General features: G+C 48.9%; 6 protein-coding genes across 6 annotated transcripts; 1 reads left to right on the top strand and 5 right to left on the bottom strand.

Moving 5' to 3' along the window:
- Positions 1 to 8: 8 nt before the first annotated feature.
- On the bottom strand, positions 9 to 1,856 carry PHATRDRAFT_42935 (predicted protein; the record flags this gene model as incomplete). The annotated part of the gene is made up of 1 exon (XM_002177284.1): positions 9 to 1,856. The coding sequence occupies exon 1, from the start codon at positions 1,773 to 1,775 to the stop codon at positions 9 to 11; it is 1,767 nt and encodes a 588-aa protein (XP_002177320.1). The 5' UTR covers positions 1,776 to 1,856.
- Positions 1,857 to 4,159: 2,303 nt separating this feature from the next.
- PHATRDRAFT_24792 (predicted protein) lies at positions 4,160 to 6,120 on the bottom strand. Its single transcript, XM_002177285.1, has one exon. It carries the CDS (start codon positions 6,020 to 6,022, stop codon positions 4,481 to 4,483), a length of 1,542 nt encoding a protein of 513 aa, XP_002177321.1. The 5' UTR covers positions 6,023 to 6,120; the 3' UTR covers positions 4,160 to 4,480.
- Positions 6,121 to 6,380: 260 nt separating this feature from the next.
- On the bottom strand, positions 6,381 to 6,794 carry PHATRDRAFT_9267 (predicted protein; the record flags this gene model as incomplete). The annotated part of the gene is made up of 1 exon (XM_002177286.1): positions 6,381 to 6,794. A coding segment is annotated over one exon (414 nt), but the record flags the coding sequence as incomplete, so codon positions are not given.
- Positions 6,795 to 8,448: 1,654 nt separating this feature from the next.
- On the top strand, positions 8,449 to 9,891 carry PHATRDRAFT_51422 (1-aminocyclopropane-1-carboxylate synthase; the record flags this gene model as incomplete). The annotated part of the gene is made up of 3 exons (XM_002176775.1): positions 8,449 to 8,940; positions 9,016 to 9,171; positions 9,277 to 9,891. Coding segments are annotated over 3 exons (1,263 nt in total), but the record flags the coding sequence as incomplete, so codon positions are not given.
- Positions 9,892 to 9,970: 79 nt separating this feature from the next.
- PHATRDRAFT_32057 (predicted protein) lies at positions 9,971 to 12,650 on the bottom strand (the record flags this gene model as incomplete). Its single annotated transcript, XM_002177287.1, has 3 exons — positions 9,971 to 11,157; positions 11,230 to 12,420; positions 12,506 to 12,650. The coding sequence occupies 3 exons, from the start codon at positions 12,648 to 12,650 to the stop codon at positions 9,971 to 9,973; spliced, it is 2,523 nt and encodes an 840-aa protein (XP_002177323.1).
- A 1,267-nt stretch (positions 12,651 to 13,917) lies between these two features.
- On the bottom strand, positions 13,918 to 18,354 carry PHATRDRAFT_42940 (predicted protein). The gene is made up of 4 exons (XM_002177288.1): positions 17,869 to 18,354; positions 16,610 to 17,724; positions 16,239 to 16,533; positions 13,918 to 16,159 (listed from the first exon to the last, which is right to left on the bottom strand). Exons 1-4 carry the CDS (start codon positions 18,232 to 18,234, stop codon positions 13,922 to 13,924), a joined length of 4,014 nt encoding a protein of 1,337 aa, XP_002177324.1. The 5' UTR covers positions 18,235 to 18,354; the 3' UTR covers positions 13,918 to 13,921.
- Positions 18,355 to 18,464: the final 110 nt, after the last annotated feature.

The following is an 18,464-nucleotide window of genomic DNA, read 5'->3' on the forward strand; positions in this document are numbered from 1 at the left end:
GGGCGAAGTCAATGTTTACGTGGCATAGCCAAGATTTCTTGTAGTTGCGCTCGTGGATGCGGCACCCGCACCGTTTTCCTGTTCGCATTTGCAGTCGTGTTCATTGCGATCAACTCATGGTCCGTTAACTCCGATAAAAAGGCGCGCAACTGAGAGTCTTTGGCAATCACACACGCCTTTTTGCAAGCGTTGCAAAAATCACGATATTCGATCCAATCCTGGTTGCTGTCGAGTTGAAGTCTAGCAAGTATTTGTACCACTTCGGCATGTCGGGGGGCCAGATTTTGTAATACCCGCAAGATTCGATCGCTCGACGCTTGTGATGTCGTCTCGTTTGTGAAAAAGCTACTTTTCTTACCGTTTGAACGTTTATCTAATTGCCGTGCCTCTTGGTCTCGAAGTGTAGTCAGTTCCTCTACATACGGACGGTGGGTGTGGACTTCCTGATGAAACCATGAAAAATTGGCGGCGGTCGATGACGACCACATTTGCCATGGTGCATCGACCAGGTCAACGCTGGCGATCACTCGGACGGACTGAATCCCATTCGCGACGGTGCTGTTGACGATCAATGAAGCCAAAGCGTCTTGCGCTATGCGAGTTGCCATGCCTCCCGCATCCATATTGTAAAACACGAGAAAGATAGGCGTATACGTGGGATTATCGCCAATCGTAGCATATCTGGCCAATGCTCGCCCAATCGCAATGGCCCGTTCCACCAACGGTGGGGCCTTCCAAGGATTGGACCGTCCCACGACTGGCACTTCTGGTGTATTGTCCAAAGGAATAGCGGACATGGGCCGTGGTTCAGTGCCGCTGCAGAAAAGAGTCACCAACAAATCCAACACGGCATTAATGTTGACGTCCGGGTCGGTGCTGTCGATAATCACCACGTACCCTTCCTTGTCCAGCTCCCGCCGCGCGAATTCATTCATGAGATTCCGTTTCGACCCTGCCCCGTAGAACAAAAGGGAATGGTTGGTAGACAGTAAAAACCGCCATTCCGGAAACCTTTCCTGAAGAGAATTCTCCGTATCCTCTACTTCAGATATAGGGTAGGAAGATATCAACGCCGCACATTCATCGAGACTAGGTCGAATCAAAGGTACTGCAGCGTCATCCTGAGTTGCTGCGGTTCGTAACGCAGACCGTTGCTGTGCCTGGCGAGTTCTTTTGGAATTCTTGTGCAAATAGAGATTGGATCCCTTTTCCAGTGTTGTCGCGGATGAATGAGGGAGGTCTACGGCTGTTGCGCGACTTGATACTCGGAGTGAATGTCGTCCTTTTGGGATCGGGGATTCCCCGCGAAAACTCTTCTCATGACCAACGGCGGTACACGTGTCTTTGTCTTTGGAGTCTTTTTCGACGGAAGGGTCTCCTTCTCCTCCATTGTCTTTAAGCTTTGATTTTGAAGCTCTACGCTTTAGGAAGTAGTAGTAAATTGCTTGTTTGCGAAGTTGAGCAAGCTCCTCCGCAGTTAGACTGCCAGCTTCTTCCTCGTTCCTGCCAAGTCCAGATAAACTACTACTTTGCAAATTACTGTAGACTTCCAATACCACTGTCTCGTTTAAGAGATCACAGACATGCTGCGCCGTTGCACAGGCATAGTTGAATGGTGGCGGGGATATGTAGGATCCATTGGAGACTTGGTAGGTCCAACCTGCATCTTGCAACGGTTTCCATATCTTTCCAAAATCTTGTACAAAGAACCGGGCCTCAAGTGCTTGGAAACGTTCCTTATCTTCAACGCTCCAGGACTGAATCTCTGTCTCCATGTATTTTTTCGGAAATTGTTCAAAATCTGAATGGGTACATTCAGAGTCAGTTGTCGTTTGGAGTCTGGATCAGCGCCATTGTCCACCGTGAGTACTTGTGTGGCCTCAGACTTGCGGTATTTTGTTCGGTATCGAGGATGGAATTTCCTACGAAGTCAATTGCGCTGTTTCCAGTACTATAGGTAGTTCAAGTCGCAAGCACTATTGTTTATAGTTAGAAGGATGCCCTGAAAATGATAAATTACTATGTAGAAGCACTCGTTTTGTCGATCTGACTTGCAGAATCAGTGGTATATAGACGGACATTTTGCTCGATATAGAGAGACAATGTCCCTGTTTCATTTTAATGTATGTTAATTGTTTTCCGGTCTGTGTTTTTTTCAGCTGACAGTAAGGGGGAACCTTCACTCTGCATTGTTTTGTTCCTGTTGGGCACTTACACTCCGGCGGTCAAATAGAGGAAAGCACCGATATTAACCGATCTGCCTGTCTGCAAAAGTAGCAATACAGATATGGCGCGTTCACCTATTGGGAAAAACCGAGACGAACAAGATGTGGTACCACTAATGATAGGCGATGACGGGGAGGAGGAGAACCCAACACGTTTCCGAGGTGCTGCTGCAAATTCCGCCATCAACCATCTACGAGGCCGCAACCGTTGGATTGTCGTAGTGTTTGTGGCCTCTGCCGCCATTTTCTTGCTTCTAGGCAGAGGAAGCGGCAAGTACGATCCAAATCCGCTGAAACAGAGCACGGAATCGGTGGTAGGAGCTGACAGTGAGACGGATCACAGTACCTCCAATGCCAATGATGAGAGCGATAGGTCTACTCCTTCAAAAACACCCTCAATTCATCTAAGCTACAGCTACAGCACACTTCCGGAACTGGTTGGTCCAGAATTGTCGAATATAGACACCGTCAAGCTGCGATTTCAGCAAGCTCGACAGGCATACATTGCGCAGCTGCGCAGAGACTACGGAGAGGAGGCCTACGAACGCATCTTTTTTGAAAATGGTGTTTCCATGGGACGTGTTGCCTACGTTTCCGAAGGTCCTTCGCAGGCTCGAATGGTGAAACGGTGTATAAAGAAAGTGCTGATGGTATTACAGCAAGCGTCGTTGTCGAGGGAGGCCATTCCCTTTGTGTGGGCAACGGGTGGACATTCAGCCGCCGCCGGACACGGCAATATCTTTGCCGAATCCTATACAGCTGTTATGGAACGGCACGTACAACCTATCCTGGCCAATATTGGTATAGCCTTTACCGGGCGCAATCACGCCATGGGGGGCACTCCCAGTGGTCCAGAAATTGCGTCGTGTTCCAAAGAAGTCTTTGGTGACGATATCGATCTTTTATCTTGGGACTACGGCATGACTGACGGCCGGGCCTATATTGATATGGAATTGTACAATACCCGAGCGGGCCTAAACCCCAGTCGCCCGGTACTGCTGGCTATACATGTGGACCGCAAGGCTGGCTCGGGCCGACTCGGTGTGGCACGGACAATGGAAGAGAATGGACTTACTAGCTTGTACCTGGACGCTGGCAAGCAGGAGCAAGCAATTGCCAATGTTCCCGATACATTCGGTAGAACCGAAGAGCAAATTGCCGTAATGCCCGATTTTGTGCGTCATTTCAAGTGCGAAGGCAAAGTAGAAGGAGGAGAACCGGGTTGCGCAGGAGACAAATGGAATTTGAGTGTATGTCCAACACGTAAAGCCAAGACAAAGTGGCATCCTGGATGGTATGTAGCGTTCGTCGACGGGTCTTCGAGTCTGCTGTAGTAACAAAATCTCACTAACATACTTATTTGATGGTACGCACAGGAGGTATCATGCTTTGATTGGCAACTTGAACGCCATATTTTTGCTTGACATGTTCGAAGACGCCATTGATGAGATTACGAAACGACAAATAGACCCTACAAAACTCTTTTCAGAGATTCAAACCGAGGAGGATTTCGACTACCAGCAATTCATGCAAGCAATAACCCCCGATGATGCAAAAACTCAGTTCTCGATAGCCGAAATTGAGGCTGATGACATTGATATGTCGGTGATTTTCAAAAGCCCCAACTACTGCCATACTGCTCGACTGCCAGCAGAAATTCGTCACCGGGGCATTTTGACGGAGTCATCCAAGGTTGGTGTGTATGAATTTGATCACGGAGTGGCTTTGAAGCAAGTACAAGACAATCCTGATGTGGTCGGCGAGGGAGTTATGGCACTCGTGCCTACCGACCGAGGTGAATGCGAAATTCCACCCGAAGAGGTGCTTATGGATTACAAAGACTATTTCTACATTGATGACAAGTGCGGATGGCGACAACTTCTACTTCCAAACGATGCGGAAGTGCAGGAGTACAGCGATGGTCAAGTTTTTCCCCTTAAAGGTTTCTTGGCAATTTGCTTCGCAGCGTGTAGTTGGGGACGTTGCCCAAAAGGCATGGTGCAACCGGACAACTGGAAAGCGCTATCAGAGATCCAAGTGAATGGGCTGGCTGTTAGCAATATGACACAATGGCAGAGTTGTAATTTCCTAAGACACGAAGACGGTCATCGATTCCCTCCTAACGCCGACGGGCGCTTTGAAATCCAGACGCGCGTCACGCAGCCTTCCTCGTTCTTCAAATTTAGCTCGTTTATAGTCTGGTAACCAAACAATCAGCTGTATATAACTGTTCAATTATTAGCATAAACAATCGACTAGATCAAATCGTTCATAATGTCTTCGCGAATTTGTGCCATAAGATCACTCATATATTGAATATTGTGTATGGACGCTAACGATATAGCAATCGGTTCGCTTGCCTTAAACAAGTGCCAAAGGTAGGCACGATCGTAGTGCTGACACGTCGAGCATTGGCATTCGGAATCAATTGGTACACCAAATGATTGCGCATGTTTCCCGCTCTGAAGACGTATTGTTCCGCCCCTCGTCAACACAGTACCGTGACGACCGAGGCGTGTTGGATAGCATGAGTCCAATGTATCAATTCCAAGGGGAACAGCATTGCGGATGCTCTCTTCGTCCGCGATACCTAGCAAATGCCGTGGCTTGAACTTGCGGTCCCCTTCTTCAAACATTGGCATGAGCCACGTCAATAGGTCCTTGAGTTCCTCCCGACCGTCTCCCAATGAGCCACCAATGCCATACCCATCAAAGGGTAGTGACGTGAGATAGTCTACACTCTGTTTCCTTAATTCGTAGTCGACTCCTCCGTGCACCACACAATACATAGCCTGTTCTTTGGTGTCTTTCAAATGCTCTCGTAAGCTGCGAGCCTCCCATCGATGTGTTCGCGCCACCGACTCAACCAAACGTTGGCGATCAGTGTAGTAACCTGGTAACTCGTCCAGGGGAATAATTATATCGGCGCCAATCTTCTTTTGTGCTTGCACAGTTGTTTCGGGAGTCAGTAAGAACTTCGTGCCGTCCCTATAACTCCGAAAAATGGCGCCGTCTTCGGTTACCTTGACTGCGTCTTTTCCCATGACATCTGCTCGTGAGCCGTCGCGATCTTTTTTTACGCTCGCCCGCTTCAGTTCGCCTTTGGACGAAAGCTCTTCGTAGACCGACCCGTAAGCCAACGAAAACACCTGAAAGCCGCCCGAGTCGGTGATGAAGGGTCCATTGCGCCTGGTATATTTGTGTATACCTCCAGCTTGTTCAATAATGTCGGGTCCGGGATGTAGCAAGAGGTGATAGGTATTGGAAAAAATGAGCTGTTGTCCCGCATTGTCGGCGTCACGAAAATCGACACCCTTGAGTGCCGCGTTGGTCGCAACAGCGACAAATCCCGGTGTGTCAATCGTCCCGTGCGGTGTGTGTATGCGACCGACTCGGGCACCACTTTTAGAAGACTCGTGCAGGATTTCGAAACGAAAGAAGTCGCGCGCTTCGTAAGCCCAGTCGGGAAACTCGGACGGTGCCGGCGGTGGGGGATATTCGATCGGTCGTTTGCGCTTGGACGAAGTGGACGACAACGGTGATGTTGGCAGTTGCTCCCTTTCTTCGATTTGGGCACCGTCCATGTCTGGACCCGTCGACGGTGATGCGTTGTCTTTCTGGCTCATCCATCGGCAAGATCTTCTCTCAACACCCAGGAACTGCGGACGAAGAACGTTCCACACGGACTTGGTCCATGTTGCTGGTCGGCAACTGTGAGGGAACGCCAAAGTAAAGACCATTGGATTCACAGTCAGAAATAGAAGTACCACACAAACAGAAAGCGGCTCTGCTTTCATGACCGTCGTTCTGCTTTGTTCTTTAACTTCCCCTTTGGGTTGGTTAGTCCACTTGCATGCCGATGGATGGAGATGATGGGGCTAAGGAGATGTCATGCTTGTCGGAATATTGTGGTGCCCGTTTGATTTGTATGGTCCGCGATGGTACCAGCTAGTCTGCCGGTGAGTACCCCGTTTCCGGGTGTCATGTCAATCCTGCATGAACGTGACGATGATCCCTTAACCTTATGCCATGCGTAGACTACTCCCATTTTTATCCTTTTGATACAGTCTCAGAAATAATAGTAAATTGTAGCATTCATTACATAATATGGCAGTGACTGAAGCAAATCGCTGACAGTAAATCCGAGTTATAGAGTTATTGCGGAGTGGAAAAGCCATTCAACGAAACCAAAGTAATGTCGTATTGGAGCGTAGCATCAGGGGGTATGCCCCGCCGAGGCACGCCTTTGGAACCGTACGCCAAGGCGGGTGGTATAATGAGGCGCCTTCGTTCTCCGACGCACTGACCCACCATCCCGACATCCCATCCGGGCGGGAACTGTCCGAACGGCTGCTTCCCCAAAACAAAGTACAACGAGACATCGTCGCCACGCCCCGGAATACCTCCGCCGTCGATTTTGATCGCGGATCCGTCAAACACTTGGCCAGTTTCTACTACGCTACCGCGGTAGGAAATTTCCAGTAGATCGTCCGTGGTCGCCCCACGCTTGCACAACTTTGGCGGAATTAGTTGCGATACCGTGATTTGTTGTTCCGCTTGCGATGTGGCATCGCGACCACTTTTAATCGAACCGTCGGCATTCCGTTGTGTCGTGTCCCCGGCTGGTGCCACTTGGGTGGTTACCGATTCGCCTTCGGACAAGGCTTGCAATTTTTGTCGAAAAACGGAGGGATCCCGAAAACGGAACTCCACCACGTCACTCGGAGAATCTTTCACAGCCGCCGCCAGCATTTGGGCGACACCCAGAACATTGGTACGTTCTGTCGAGCGCTTGTCCAACGCAACCACGATCCAATCTTGTTGAATGCCCAGCTTGCTCGCCAGCGACCCGGGAGTGACGGCTTTGACGTAGACGCGCAAGTTTGTGCGAAACTCGATTTCGGCGAGTTCCACGCCAAGGCCTCCGGATCGCCGCAAATCGTCTTTGGAGATAGCGATGACGAGTTCGTCGGATGGTAGCGACGATGGCGTCGATCGCTCGATGGTGGGCGTGGCCCACCAATTGTCCGCAAACGTGTTGGTTTCGTCCGTCACGACGGCCAACGCCAACTGCGGTGTCACGAAGACTGCCGCCGCTGATGAAGCGATGACCGCTTGTGCTAAAGCGCGTCGCCGCGTTATTTCATTTGGTGGAAGTGGAAACGGCCTCTTTGACACCAGGGAGGAAGGGGAACGGGACGAGCACGACGAATCCAACGACTTTGGAATCTGTGATGGAGGCGACACTGTTGGAATGGTCCTTGAAAGTGATCGAATCCCCTCCCTCTCCAGTGGTACCAGTGCAAGGATGCAGTCGATCTCGAACGTAATGAATAGAAGCCAGAGGAAGCCGCAGCTTGATCCTGTCCGTCGAACCATTCTCATGGTGCGATCTAGACTTTTGCTCTAGTAGTTTCACTGTCAATGGCAGATTGTCGGATCTCTCGACAAGTCGTGTGTCGTCAAGGACCAAAACTCTCTATGTGCTACTTTGTTCTGACGTAAGCACGTTTCTGCAAAACTTTAAACTTCATTTAAAACTCATATTTGAAAGAATTTGTTCGCATCGTTCGATGTCATACCAGTTTGTCTCCACTGCAAGTGTGACAGAGCGTCATTTCTTTTGGTCGGATTCGTGGGGGGTGTTTGCGATCTGGATCAGCTAACTAACTGTAACATAAACCATACACGACGATCAAGAGTCAAAGCTCACGGTCACTCTGACATCGATCGACGTAGAATACCCGCGCTAGGCAAATATTCCCCGCCGTTCCTGATTCTCTCTCCTTATCAGTATCAATAACGACCGTCGGTAGAATCGGAAAGCACAGTCGATCCCACCATGTCCACCACCAAAGAGTCTTCCGGTCTCGTCCTGGCGTCAAGCCTCTTTCTCGTTTCGGCGGCGTGGGCCTGGCGCGACGCGCGGAAAGCCGCCAGGTACCGCAGTCGCTTCCAGGGAGCCCAACACCGAGGCATTGCACCTGCTCGGTCTACTCGTGCCCAAGGAGAAGTGAGCAGCCGAGGCCAGCTGGCTTTGTCACCATCAATTCCCTATTTGGATCAGTTCGTTGCGTGTTTGCAGGTATGATTTACTATGTGTTTCGTATTGTGCGTATTGTAGTCGTTGATACTCTTGGTTGCTCGAGGTATCTCTATTGCTATGCGTGAACCGTGCCGTGTTTGACGTTCTCGGTTTTTTTCTTCTCTCGTGGAAACATAGGATCCCTGCGATGTTCAATCCAATCCACAGGGATTCATTGCCCTTTGCGTCGCGGAAAACAAGCTTATTCTGGATATGCTCGCTGAGCGCTTTATGCAAGTCGGCACCGCCACTTCGTCCTTTTCAGATTCGTCCGTCTACTGCTACAATTCCTTTCTCGGTATGCCGATTGCTCGGGAAGCCGTCGCCTACTTTTTGGCCCGCCGATTTTTGTTTCCGGATCGGCCAAATTTACCACCCGACGAGGCCCTGCAGCACATTCGACCGAACAACGTGGGCATTGGATCGGGGGCCGCCGCCATGTTGAATCAACTCTTTTTTCTCCTCGGCGAGGCGGGAGAAGGCTGTTTGATACCGGCACCGTACTATGCTGCGTTTGAGAATGATATGAATCTCGTGGCGGGAGTAGTCCCGTTTGGAATTCCCCAAGAGAACCCAATCCTGGGACCGTCCGACGACGAAATGGAAGCAGCTTTTCTGCAAGCCAAAGCAGTAAGTCTTGTTACTGGATTACATCGTCACTGATTTGTTTGGCGGCAACTGTTCACTTCTTCCGTTGCTCTTTAGAAAGGAATCTCCCCCAAATTTCTGCTGCTGACGAATCCAAACAATCCGCTTGCGACAATCTATCAACCAAGCGCTGTGGCTCGAATGATTTCTTGGGCTCGCAATCGGAACATGCACACAATTGTAGACGAAATCTATGCACTGTCCATGCACAAGGTAAGTACACGCTAGGGTCAGTGGATGCGACACTGCGGTGTAAAAGTGTCGTAAGCCGGTCAGGTGTCACGTTTTCTTGCTTACCCACTTGCCCTGTAGAAACAGGGCCACGGCTTTCAATCGGTCCTACAAATACTCGATAACGATTTGGGCAGTGACGTGCACATGGTTTGGGCCGTCTCGAAAGACTTCGGCGGAAGCGGATTGCGCGTGGGTGTCGTTTATTCGCAAAATGAAATATTCATGGAAGGTTTGGCCACGTCTAATATTTTTTCTGGTGTTAGTGGACCCATGCAATATCTCATGTGCGAAATATTGACAGACGATGCATTCGTGGATCGCTTCCTGGAAGAATCGCGGACCCGCGTCATACAGAGCTATCGTATTTGTACAGCCAAATTGGAAGAAATGGTGTTACCATTTGTCCCCGCCGAAGCAGGTCTTTTTGTGTACGTGGACTTTTCGTCGCTGCTACCGGAGAAAACATTTGAATGGGAGCGAAAGCTGGGAGAGCTCATGTTTGAATACGCACACCTCGTGTTGACCCCGGGGGCAAGTCAGCGCGAGACTAGGCCAGGCATGTTTCGAATCTGTTACGCATGGGTGCACCCATCAATACTTGAAGTCGCTATGGAACGGTTGAGCCGGCTTGTGGCCAAAGTACGGCGTATGGACTGGAGCGATCTTCAGTCTCGGTCTTTATCGAGTGTGTTAGAATAGTCGTATCCTACACTGGTTCTTCGAAGCCATTTTACTGATGGTTAAACTAAAGTTCACTGCTTACAAATATTTACATAACTCACGTAAAAATTAGCAAATGGACAAGCGCTGAGATTGTGATGGTGGCTACAATGGAGCCAACCTGTGCCGAGGCGCTCGTGTTACTGCCTTCAACGGCAACATCAATTTCTTCGGCCGTTCGCAATGATGCACCCATACAGTTGGCAAAGAAAGTCGTCGTCGCCGGCCAGTCCGAGAAAACACCAAGTACTTCCACCTCGTTCAACAGTACATGCAGTAAGTTATAGCGGTCGCCTTCGTTCAGCTCAACCTGATCCTCCAACGTTTCCCAGTAAAAGCCAGTAAGGCCAGGCCCAGAACGCTCCAAAGTCCAAGCAATCACCCCAAGACTGCGGTTCTTCGCAGCATTGGCGTAATGGGAGGCAGTCATCAAGTACTCGCTGTCCGGCGCGGGATCGACCAGACGTTGCATTGGTGGAGCGACAATTTTTACGTTGCGAGAAACCAGCAAGTCAAGGAAGGCTTCCACGTCCGTAGTATTCAGGTCGTACTGGTCATCCAGGGCAACCGCCTGGGCACCAAACTCGGTATTGTCAATCCAGTAAAAGACGTCGTCCGGACTAAAGCTCTGAGGCCACACTTGTTCGGGGGGGACGCCCGCCTCAACGTACTCGTCAATCATTTGCTGGGCATACATCTCCTGAGTGTAGTTGCCTTCGTATGGCATCTCCACGCTGGGAGACTTCAGCTCGGGGGTGAAGTACCCGTTACCGGCCTTGATGAAAGCAATGCTTTCCTTGTGCGTGGGGACCTCGGGACAGGACTCGAGCTGGTACAAATCGGTACGCCAATCCGCAGTGCCGCCATACGCGTACTCTTCAGCCGTAGCGGCTTCGGACGGGCCACTGGAGTCCATCTTGGCACAGAGTGTTTTGATTTCATCAAGCGTAAAGTCCGATGCGCAGCAGTTTGGCGAGACACCAGCCGACCATGGCGTTGTACATTTGGCGTTGAGGTCGGGGATGGTAACCACATTGGTGGTAGTGTGCAAGTCGCACTGGGAATGGCGGCAGATGAGCTGCCGGTCTTTGGTGAAAGTGACATCGCATTCGACAATCCCAGCACCCATTTCCAAGGCCGCAGCATAGGACTCGAGCGTGTGTTCGGGGAACTGCAAGCACGCTCCACGGTGTCCAATGGAGAAGTCAGACACAAGAAACTCGTTGCTTCTATCCGCACAAGCAACTGCAAAGTAAGAATGTTTGCATCAGTACAGAAAACTTATTGAAGAAAGAGAAAGCATCCCTTCATACTTACCGAGTTCATTTTTCAATGCGGATGGGCGCATTTGCTCAACAAGCCAGTACGGCCGTGGCCCCACTTGTACCGAGCCGATTCCGCCAACTCTATCGTCGTTGGCTGCAGCCATGACGGGACTCGACCGCAACGTGGCGCCCATACAGTTGGCAAAGAAAGTCGTCGTCGCCGGCCAGTCCGAGAAAACACCAAGTACTTCCACCTCGTTCAACAGTACATGCAGTAAGTTATAGCGGTCGCCTTCGTTCAGCTCAACCTGATCCTCCAACGTTTCCCAGTAAAAGCCAGTAAGGCCAGGCCCAGAACGCTCCAAAGTCCAAGCAATCACCCCAAGACTGCGGTTCTTCGCAGCATTGGCGTAATGGGAGGCAGTCATCAAGTACTCGCTGTCCGGCGCGGGATCGACCAGACGTTGCATTGGTGGAGCGACAATTTTTACGTTGCGAGAAACCAGCAAGTCAAGGAAGGCTTCCACGTCCGTAGTATTCAGGTCGTACTGGTCATCCAGGGCAACCGCCTGGGCACCAAACTCGGTATTGTCAATCCAGTAAAAGACGTCGTCCGGACTAAAGCTCTGAGGCCACACTTGTTCGGGGGGGACGCCCGCCTCAACGTACTCGTCAATCATTTGCTGGGCATACATCTCCTGAGTGTAGTTGCCTTCGTATGGCATCTCCACGCTGGGAGACTTCAGCTCGGGGGTGAAGTACCCGTTACCGGCCTTGATGAAAGCAATGCTTTCCTTGTGCGTGGGGACCTCGGGACAGGACTCGAGCTGGTACAAATCGGTACGCCAATCCGCAGTGCCGCCATACGCGTACTCTTCAGCCGTAGCGGCTTCGGACGGGCCGCTGGAGTCCATCTTGGCACAGAGTGTTTTGATTTCATCAAGCGTAAAGTCCGATGCGCAGCAGTTTGGCGAGACACCAGCCGACCATGGCGTTGTACATTTGGCGTTGAGGTCGGGGATGGTAACCACATTGGTGGTAGTGTGCAAGTCGCACTGGGAATGGCGGCAGATGAGCTGCCGGTCTTTGGTGAAAGTGACATCGCATTCGACAATCCCAGCACCCATTTCCAAGGCCGCAGCATAGGACTCGAGCGTGTGTTCAGGGAACTGCAAGCACGCTCCACGGTGTCCAATGGAGAAATCCGAAACGGCGTAGTGCTTCGTGTCTTCAGCACACATCGCTGATGTTTAGAGGAGATTGCGAGGCACAAGAAAGTTAGAAGCACAACGAGAAGGCTGACTAGCTCGCGGACCACGAAAACTTACCAAGTTGATCCTTTAAAGTAGATGGACGCATCTGATCAATCAGCCAAAATGGACGTGGATCAAGTTGCACATCCCGGGACCTCTCCTGAGATTCAGTGGGTACAAATAAGGCAAACAAGGCCAGCGTTGAAAGGATGATCTCCATTATCCGATAGCAGCATACGGCAAAAAATTATGGCGAGAAAGTAAAAGCCATACATTTCGGTGTCGAGTCTGAAGATTCAAACAACGATCCATGATCACCTGATCTCCGATCGATAGAAATCTTCTACCCTATGTACAATAAAACGACAGAAGGAATCTTTGCGAAATATCATTGAATCTCTTGCATTTACTGTCAATCATCGGCTTTCTTCGGTGACTGTCACAATCAGTCAGCTCATGGTGCAGACGTTAGAAAAATGCAGCCGTCGTACTTTGTTGATGTTGATTGTATACTAGAGAAGCTTATAAAACCGACACACTTTCTACTGGACTTCATATTCCTCTAATTCCTCGGCATACCTTCTGATCCATTTGGGAAAGTTTGACAGAAGACAAACCTTCACGATTTGATTACCGATGAATCATGGATTATCATCGGCGATGATAATCATACGGATGTCGCGGATGAGACGTCAAAGTACTTTTCTGCTCTCTCTCTACTAGAGAGGGGGGGAACTTCAATCGTTGGAGATGTTGCGAATCTCCCCGATTCGGTATTGGCTGCCGTTAACTTTTAAAAGTTCAATGTCGCTCTCAACTTTCTTTTTGAAAATCAGCTCGTTTTTCCTTCTCCCAAAATCCGGCTTTCGAGATGACAGTGAACAAAAAATTCACTGACTGTGAAGCTTACATTTAGCTTGTTGATCCTGCTTTCAACGTCTCCGCAGAAGATCAATCGCCTACTACAAAACGTCACGTAGCTTCTGACACACACGCAACACCAGATAGCACCTCAGCCCCTACGACTATCAATGAGTACAGTATAGCCTCAAAATCTTCGTAGTTCATCGTTTTCCTAACTGTGATCTCTGTCGTTTCGCATTCATCAATAAAGCTATGCAAACCTTAACCATAAGGTTGCCTAAATGCGAATGGAAAATGACGGATAATTTACATAATAAGTCCATATTAAGGCATGACTGGATCAGATTGATTTATACTAACAATAGATTTTTCTTGCCCGCCATAGTCAAATCCTATTTTTCTGTGGAATCTTGAACAGTAAATTTACAGGATTTGAAGTCTTTTTCATTGACTGTGATAGAAAAGGGCTGCCAATAGACCAGACACTAGAGAACATGTAACAATAGAAAATGCCATTTTCTATTTTGTACCTTTGGAAAATGGGGAAGAAACGGAAGATCTCCATCATACACAGCTTTTACTGATGAATGATGCACAACAAGACATGAGAAAAAGCAAGATGTATCGCTACGTGAAAGTTACTTTTCGTCTCTTAACTGGAGGGTTGTCAACAGTTTTGTCGCTTTCTTTCGAAATCCCGGGTAGCTTGTTATTCAAACAGGTGGCTTTTTCTGCGGTCGATGTTCGCGGCTCCGCCGAAAAATGGTGGTAGTCAGTAATGAGTCGTAAGGAACGAAGCAATGCATGTGTCTTTGCCGTGGCGTACTCCTCTAAATTGTTTGACTCGGCTGCTGCAACAATAGGGCGTGTGACAGTTTGATGCGAGTACTGGAAACGGTATTGAGCTGCTGACTCAATCTCTTGCATGGTCTCCTCTACTGTTTTTGCCGCGGTCAAAGTTACCACCCGCACACGTCCTTTTGCGCCCATCCGCCAGGCTCGAGCAATTGCTTGGTCACGAAGCGACTGGTCCATGATTTCCTCGAGAAAGAATATATGCGTGACAAAGCTCAAGTCCAATCCTTCGCTGCCGTCTCTTCCTAGAAGCATGCAGAAACAATCTCGGTCGTACGTAAATTTCCGCAGTTCAGTCGTGCGAAAGCTGCCCCAATATTCAGCAATGCATGCAGTTCCAAACTTACGCAAAAGACGGTTCCCAGCCATGTTCAAAGCTTGGCGAAATTGCGAAAAGACGATAATTTTCAGAGGACGTCGCTGCTCGTTGTTGCGTAATTGTTGATGTAATTCAGAGAGCTTCTTCACAAGATAAAAGGATTTTGATTCCTCCTCCGAGCACTCCTCAGCTGCCCGGAAGCAGATCGCACATTGTGCATTGTCATTAAATAGGTTACAGAAGCTGTGTTCGGACAAGCACAGAATGCATTTTCCATGGACAGTATACCGATCATATTGACATTCGTGACCATCCCCTAATCTTCGAGTTCTACGGAGCTCCATATTCGGCCGAACCAAAACTCCGTTTGGGAGTTCAATCTCGGCACGCACGATTGGATCCGCGCCACCTGGAGGATCGACTTGCACGTTGGCATTGGAAATAGATGGTTTCGGTTTGCGTTGTTCACTTTCAATCATCGTTTCGAGCCACTTTAGCGAGAAACCTGGCTGCAATCGTTGAAATTCGTCCACGTCGAAATCTTGGTCACAAAGGACGCAGATATTTGATTTCTCGTCCATGCATTCTGGGCACAAGAATCCGCCACAGCATGGAAAGAGGAGAAGCGTGCTGAGCTTGATCTGGCAGCAATCGCATTCTGAGAGCTCTTGAGCTTCGGCGCGGTGGAGGTATTCCTTCACATTTTGAATTTGTCTGTCATCCCTTCCATGCTCTTTCAGCAGGACCATAGTCTCAATGTAAAACCTTGTCTCAAGCGTCGGTAATACTCTGGAGTAGCCGACACAAACACGACGTAGGTTACTAAGTGCAGCACGAGCATGCTGAACCTGAGAGCGGTGAAGAAGAGAATCCTGCAGTCCAGACGTCTTCCCGCTCATTGACGTTAACAAAATGTTTGATTGGACACCACATACCAACGTATTGTAAGTCGTTACTTCAACAAAACTCATCGGAATCACCTCTGCTGAGCAACACGGCAACTCCAGCTCTGCAATATCACGTTTTGTATGACGTTTCATAAGCAAACCCAACAACGATCTGAGTCGGAAAAACGCTGCGAACGATCCCTCTTTCCAACACCGGGCAACGTTTGACGTCCAAACCGCGTTTCCATCGAGTCTAGGAGTGAAAAAACCATGACCAAGGAAGCGGAGCATAGCGTAGATCTGCTGAATCTGGGTCGCGGATTGTTTTGTTGGAGTCCCGGTCATCGCCCATCTTCTTTCAGCAGAAATCCACGATGCAAACTGAATCGTCGAGTTCTGGTTCTTCGCCATTGAATGTCCTTCGTCAACGATCATTCGAAGCCAGTGGATCTTTAGTAGCGGACACGCACTCTCAGATCGATCAAAAGCTGAATCAAGGTACAACTTTGATACTTCCTTGCAACCGCTGCTCTTGAGTTCCGCTTGAAAAGAACCATTCCTCCATTCCTGCGAAAAGCGCTGTGTCGTTGTTATCACAATTTGAAACATTGCAAGAAACTCCGGCGCCGGCAACTTCTTTGTACCACCTCTATCTATAAAAACCATGGGAAAGTGACTTCCATTGTCTTTGCAAATGGCGCATACGGCTTCCATTGTTAAACCTTTGTGCTTTCTCCCAAACTCAAAAATTAATGGTATCTTATCAGTGCAATAGCTAAGGTCCAAGTTCAAATCGATTTGAGCCTGATGTAACGGGAGTCAAAACATGAAACATGAGACTTCAGCCTTGTGAAAAAGAAATGCTGTGCCCAAACAACCTTACCTGCCAATGGTCCAACAACACTGCCGGGACTACCAACAGTGTTGCTGAGGACGAGACCAGCGAATCCACAAATTTCATTTGTTCCGACCGATCCAGCAAAGCCGCGACTCGTGAATTTGGCTTTGCCGAAACTGAAGAGAAGGATTTGCGCGCTGACTGAAGTTGAGTTTGCTTAAATTCCTCAACATTAGCCAGAAACTCGCTTTTAAGCTGGCGTGCCGCGTTTCGGTATACATGAGTATCGCTATCGTTATCTTCATGTTTACCTTCCCAAGTTTGTGGGAAAATGGCTTCCCTGAGAAAGTAGAGGAAACAAGCAGTAAGATCCAGCTCACAGCTTTCGAATTCAAAAGCGGTCCGACAAAGCTTACGTCATATCTCTTTCAAACAATGAAAAATTCAAATCGTACTTGTCTAGATCGATGTTTCTCTTGACTTGATCAGCTTGACCAATGAAACCTCCGGGGCTTTGCCGTATGAAAGCATTCAGAAAGCGGTGCAAGAGTGGACGACGAAATTCAGGGGTCATTTGTTCGCTCCAATACGTTCGGAATATTGCTTCCTCCATCGGCATCAACTGCTTACTAACGGATGTATCTACAGTGTCATTCGCTTTCGTCGAGAGTCCCGCTGTTTGCATAATCAGTGATAAAACTGTAACGGTTTTCCCAAGTCCTGGGTCGTCACATAAGAGACCACCTCTCGCCACAGTTCTGGGTAAAGTGGTAAGGTCCTTCGGGACAATTTCGAAGCCTGTCTTTTGATCAATACGGATGCTTAAATCACTCAAAGGGCAACGTGATCGTAACAATGTCGTGTATCCACCAGTGACCATTCGGTGCAAGTCTCTATCAGGAGAGTCCGGCAAGGGTGTGGTACTAAGGCAATCCTTCTCCGAAAGTAAATTGGTCTCACGATTTCGCATCCAAATGAGAGAAGACACTTGGTGGCTGTATAATCGTAATTTTAGACCTGGGACGACCGCTCGTAATGTGTTGTGTAGGTATGAGCAAGAGCAACGAAGGGCATCTAACGAACGGGGCTTCAAAAACGGGGCAAGGTAATCAGTGAATACATCCTTTGGCAACTGGACTATCAAACAGTCGTTACGTTGATTTCGCAGCTGATCTTCTCGACGAGTTTCGAGCATCATGTGGGTTGCGGCAGTACCCTGAATTCGTTCGTATAACTCGTCCAGACCAAGCCTGTTGGGAAAGAACCGTGGTACTCGACGATTTTCTACTTTGATTGTGGGGGCGAGTCGCATTTTTTCCATCATCGATATCAAGTTTTTCCAGTCGGAGCGGAGTATCGATAGTATCAGTTGTGTTGTCGTGTGAAGGGGTTTGTAAGCCCGTCTGTAATCTTTCAGAGCCATAATGTTTCGACGGCCACCTGGTCCATGTAGTAAATGCGGAAAGGCTACCGATATGACCAAGGTAAAAGTCGGTTCCTGACTATCACTTTCCCGCAATATTGAGCAATGCTGGACACGCGCTACACTAGCACATGTTCTCATTACACCCATTATCAAGCACGCGTCAGACCTTGACACTATACAAGAGCACTCGTCCGTGCCCAGGAAGTCCTTAGTGGTACCTTGACATGGAGGTATTTCATTCAGTCGTACCTTCAAATTGCTCCCCATGGGTCCCGACTGATACAGAACCAAATTGCATCTGGAACAAAATTTTGCTGACAGTGAATCGTCAATGTCACCTTTGACTTCTGGAAGATCTTCAAGAGGTCGCTGACGCCCTGTACGATTGGCGTGTGACAATTTCATTTCATCATAGTCATCATCATACAGTACATCAACGTCAATCCACTCTTTGAGCGCCACATTTCCGCCAGTATTTCCACTTTCTCCATCTACGAAGCATAAGCGGCAGTGTTCCATCCAAACGTACCCCCATTCAATCTGTTCTTTGTCGGATTCGTTCATGTTTTTCCAATTTTGCGAAGCGACAGGCGCTGGGATTGCCTCCGGTGGCATGTTTTCTAGTCAGGCAAGATAATGAAACACGCAATACTACCTCGCTATATGAGTAGCACTACTTGTACGATCTAGCTTTCAGAAACAGAGCAGCCCATTCACTTTAATCAGCCGACTTCGACACTCAGGTTTTATCGACTGAAATTGTTGCAATCGGTCAAGTTGCAATTGTTCTCACGGTCACGTCGAATATGGTATGGTAAACATGCATTCCCGGTATACCATATACA

This window comes from Phaeodactylum tricornutum, chromosome 1 (assembly GCF_000150955.2).
Source record: "Phaeodactylum tricornutum CCAP 1055/1 chromosome 1, whole genome shotgun sequence".
NCBI classification, from domain to species: domain Eukaryota; phylum Bacillariophyta; class Bacillariophyceae; order Surirellales; family Neidiaceae; genus Phaeodactylum; species Phaeodactylum tricornutum.

Excerpts from the sequence above, each read along its gene's own strand:
- PHATRDRAFT_42940 (XM_002177288.1), bottom strand. The coding sequence starts at position 18,234 with ATGCCACCGGAGGCAATCCCAGCGCCTGTCGCTTCGCAAAATTGGAAA. Across the intron at positions 17,725-17,868 it reads CCATGGGGAGCAATTTGAAG|CATTGCTCAATATTGCGGGA; the intron begins GTACGACTGAAT and ends GCGCGTGTCCAG. Across the intron at positions 16,160-16,238 it reads TGTTGTTGGACCATTGGCAG|GCTCAAATCGATTTGAACTT; the intron begins GTAAGGTTGTTT and ends CCGTTACATCAG.
- PHATRDRAFT_24792 (XM_002177285.1), bottom strand. The coding sequence starts at position 6,022 with ATGAAAGCAGAGCCGCTTTCTGTTTGTGTGGTACTTCTATTTCTGACT.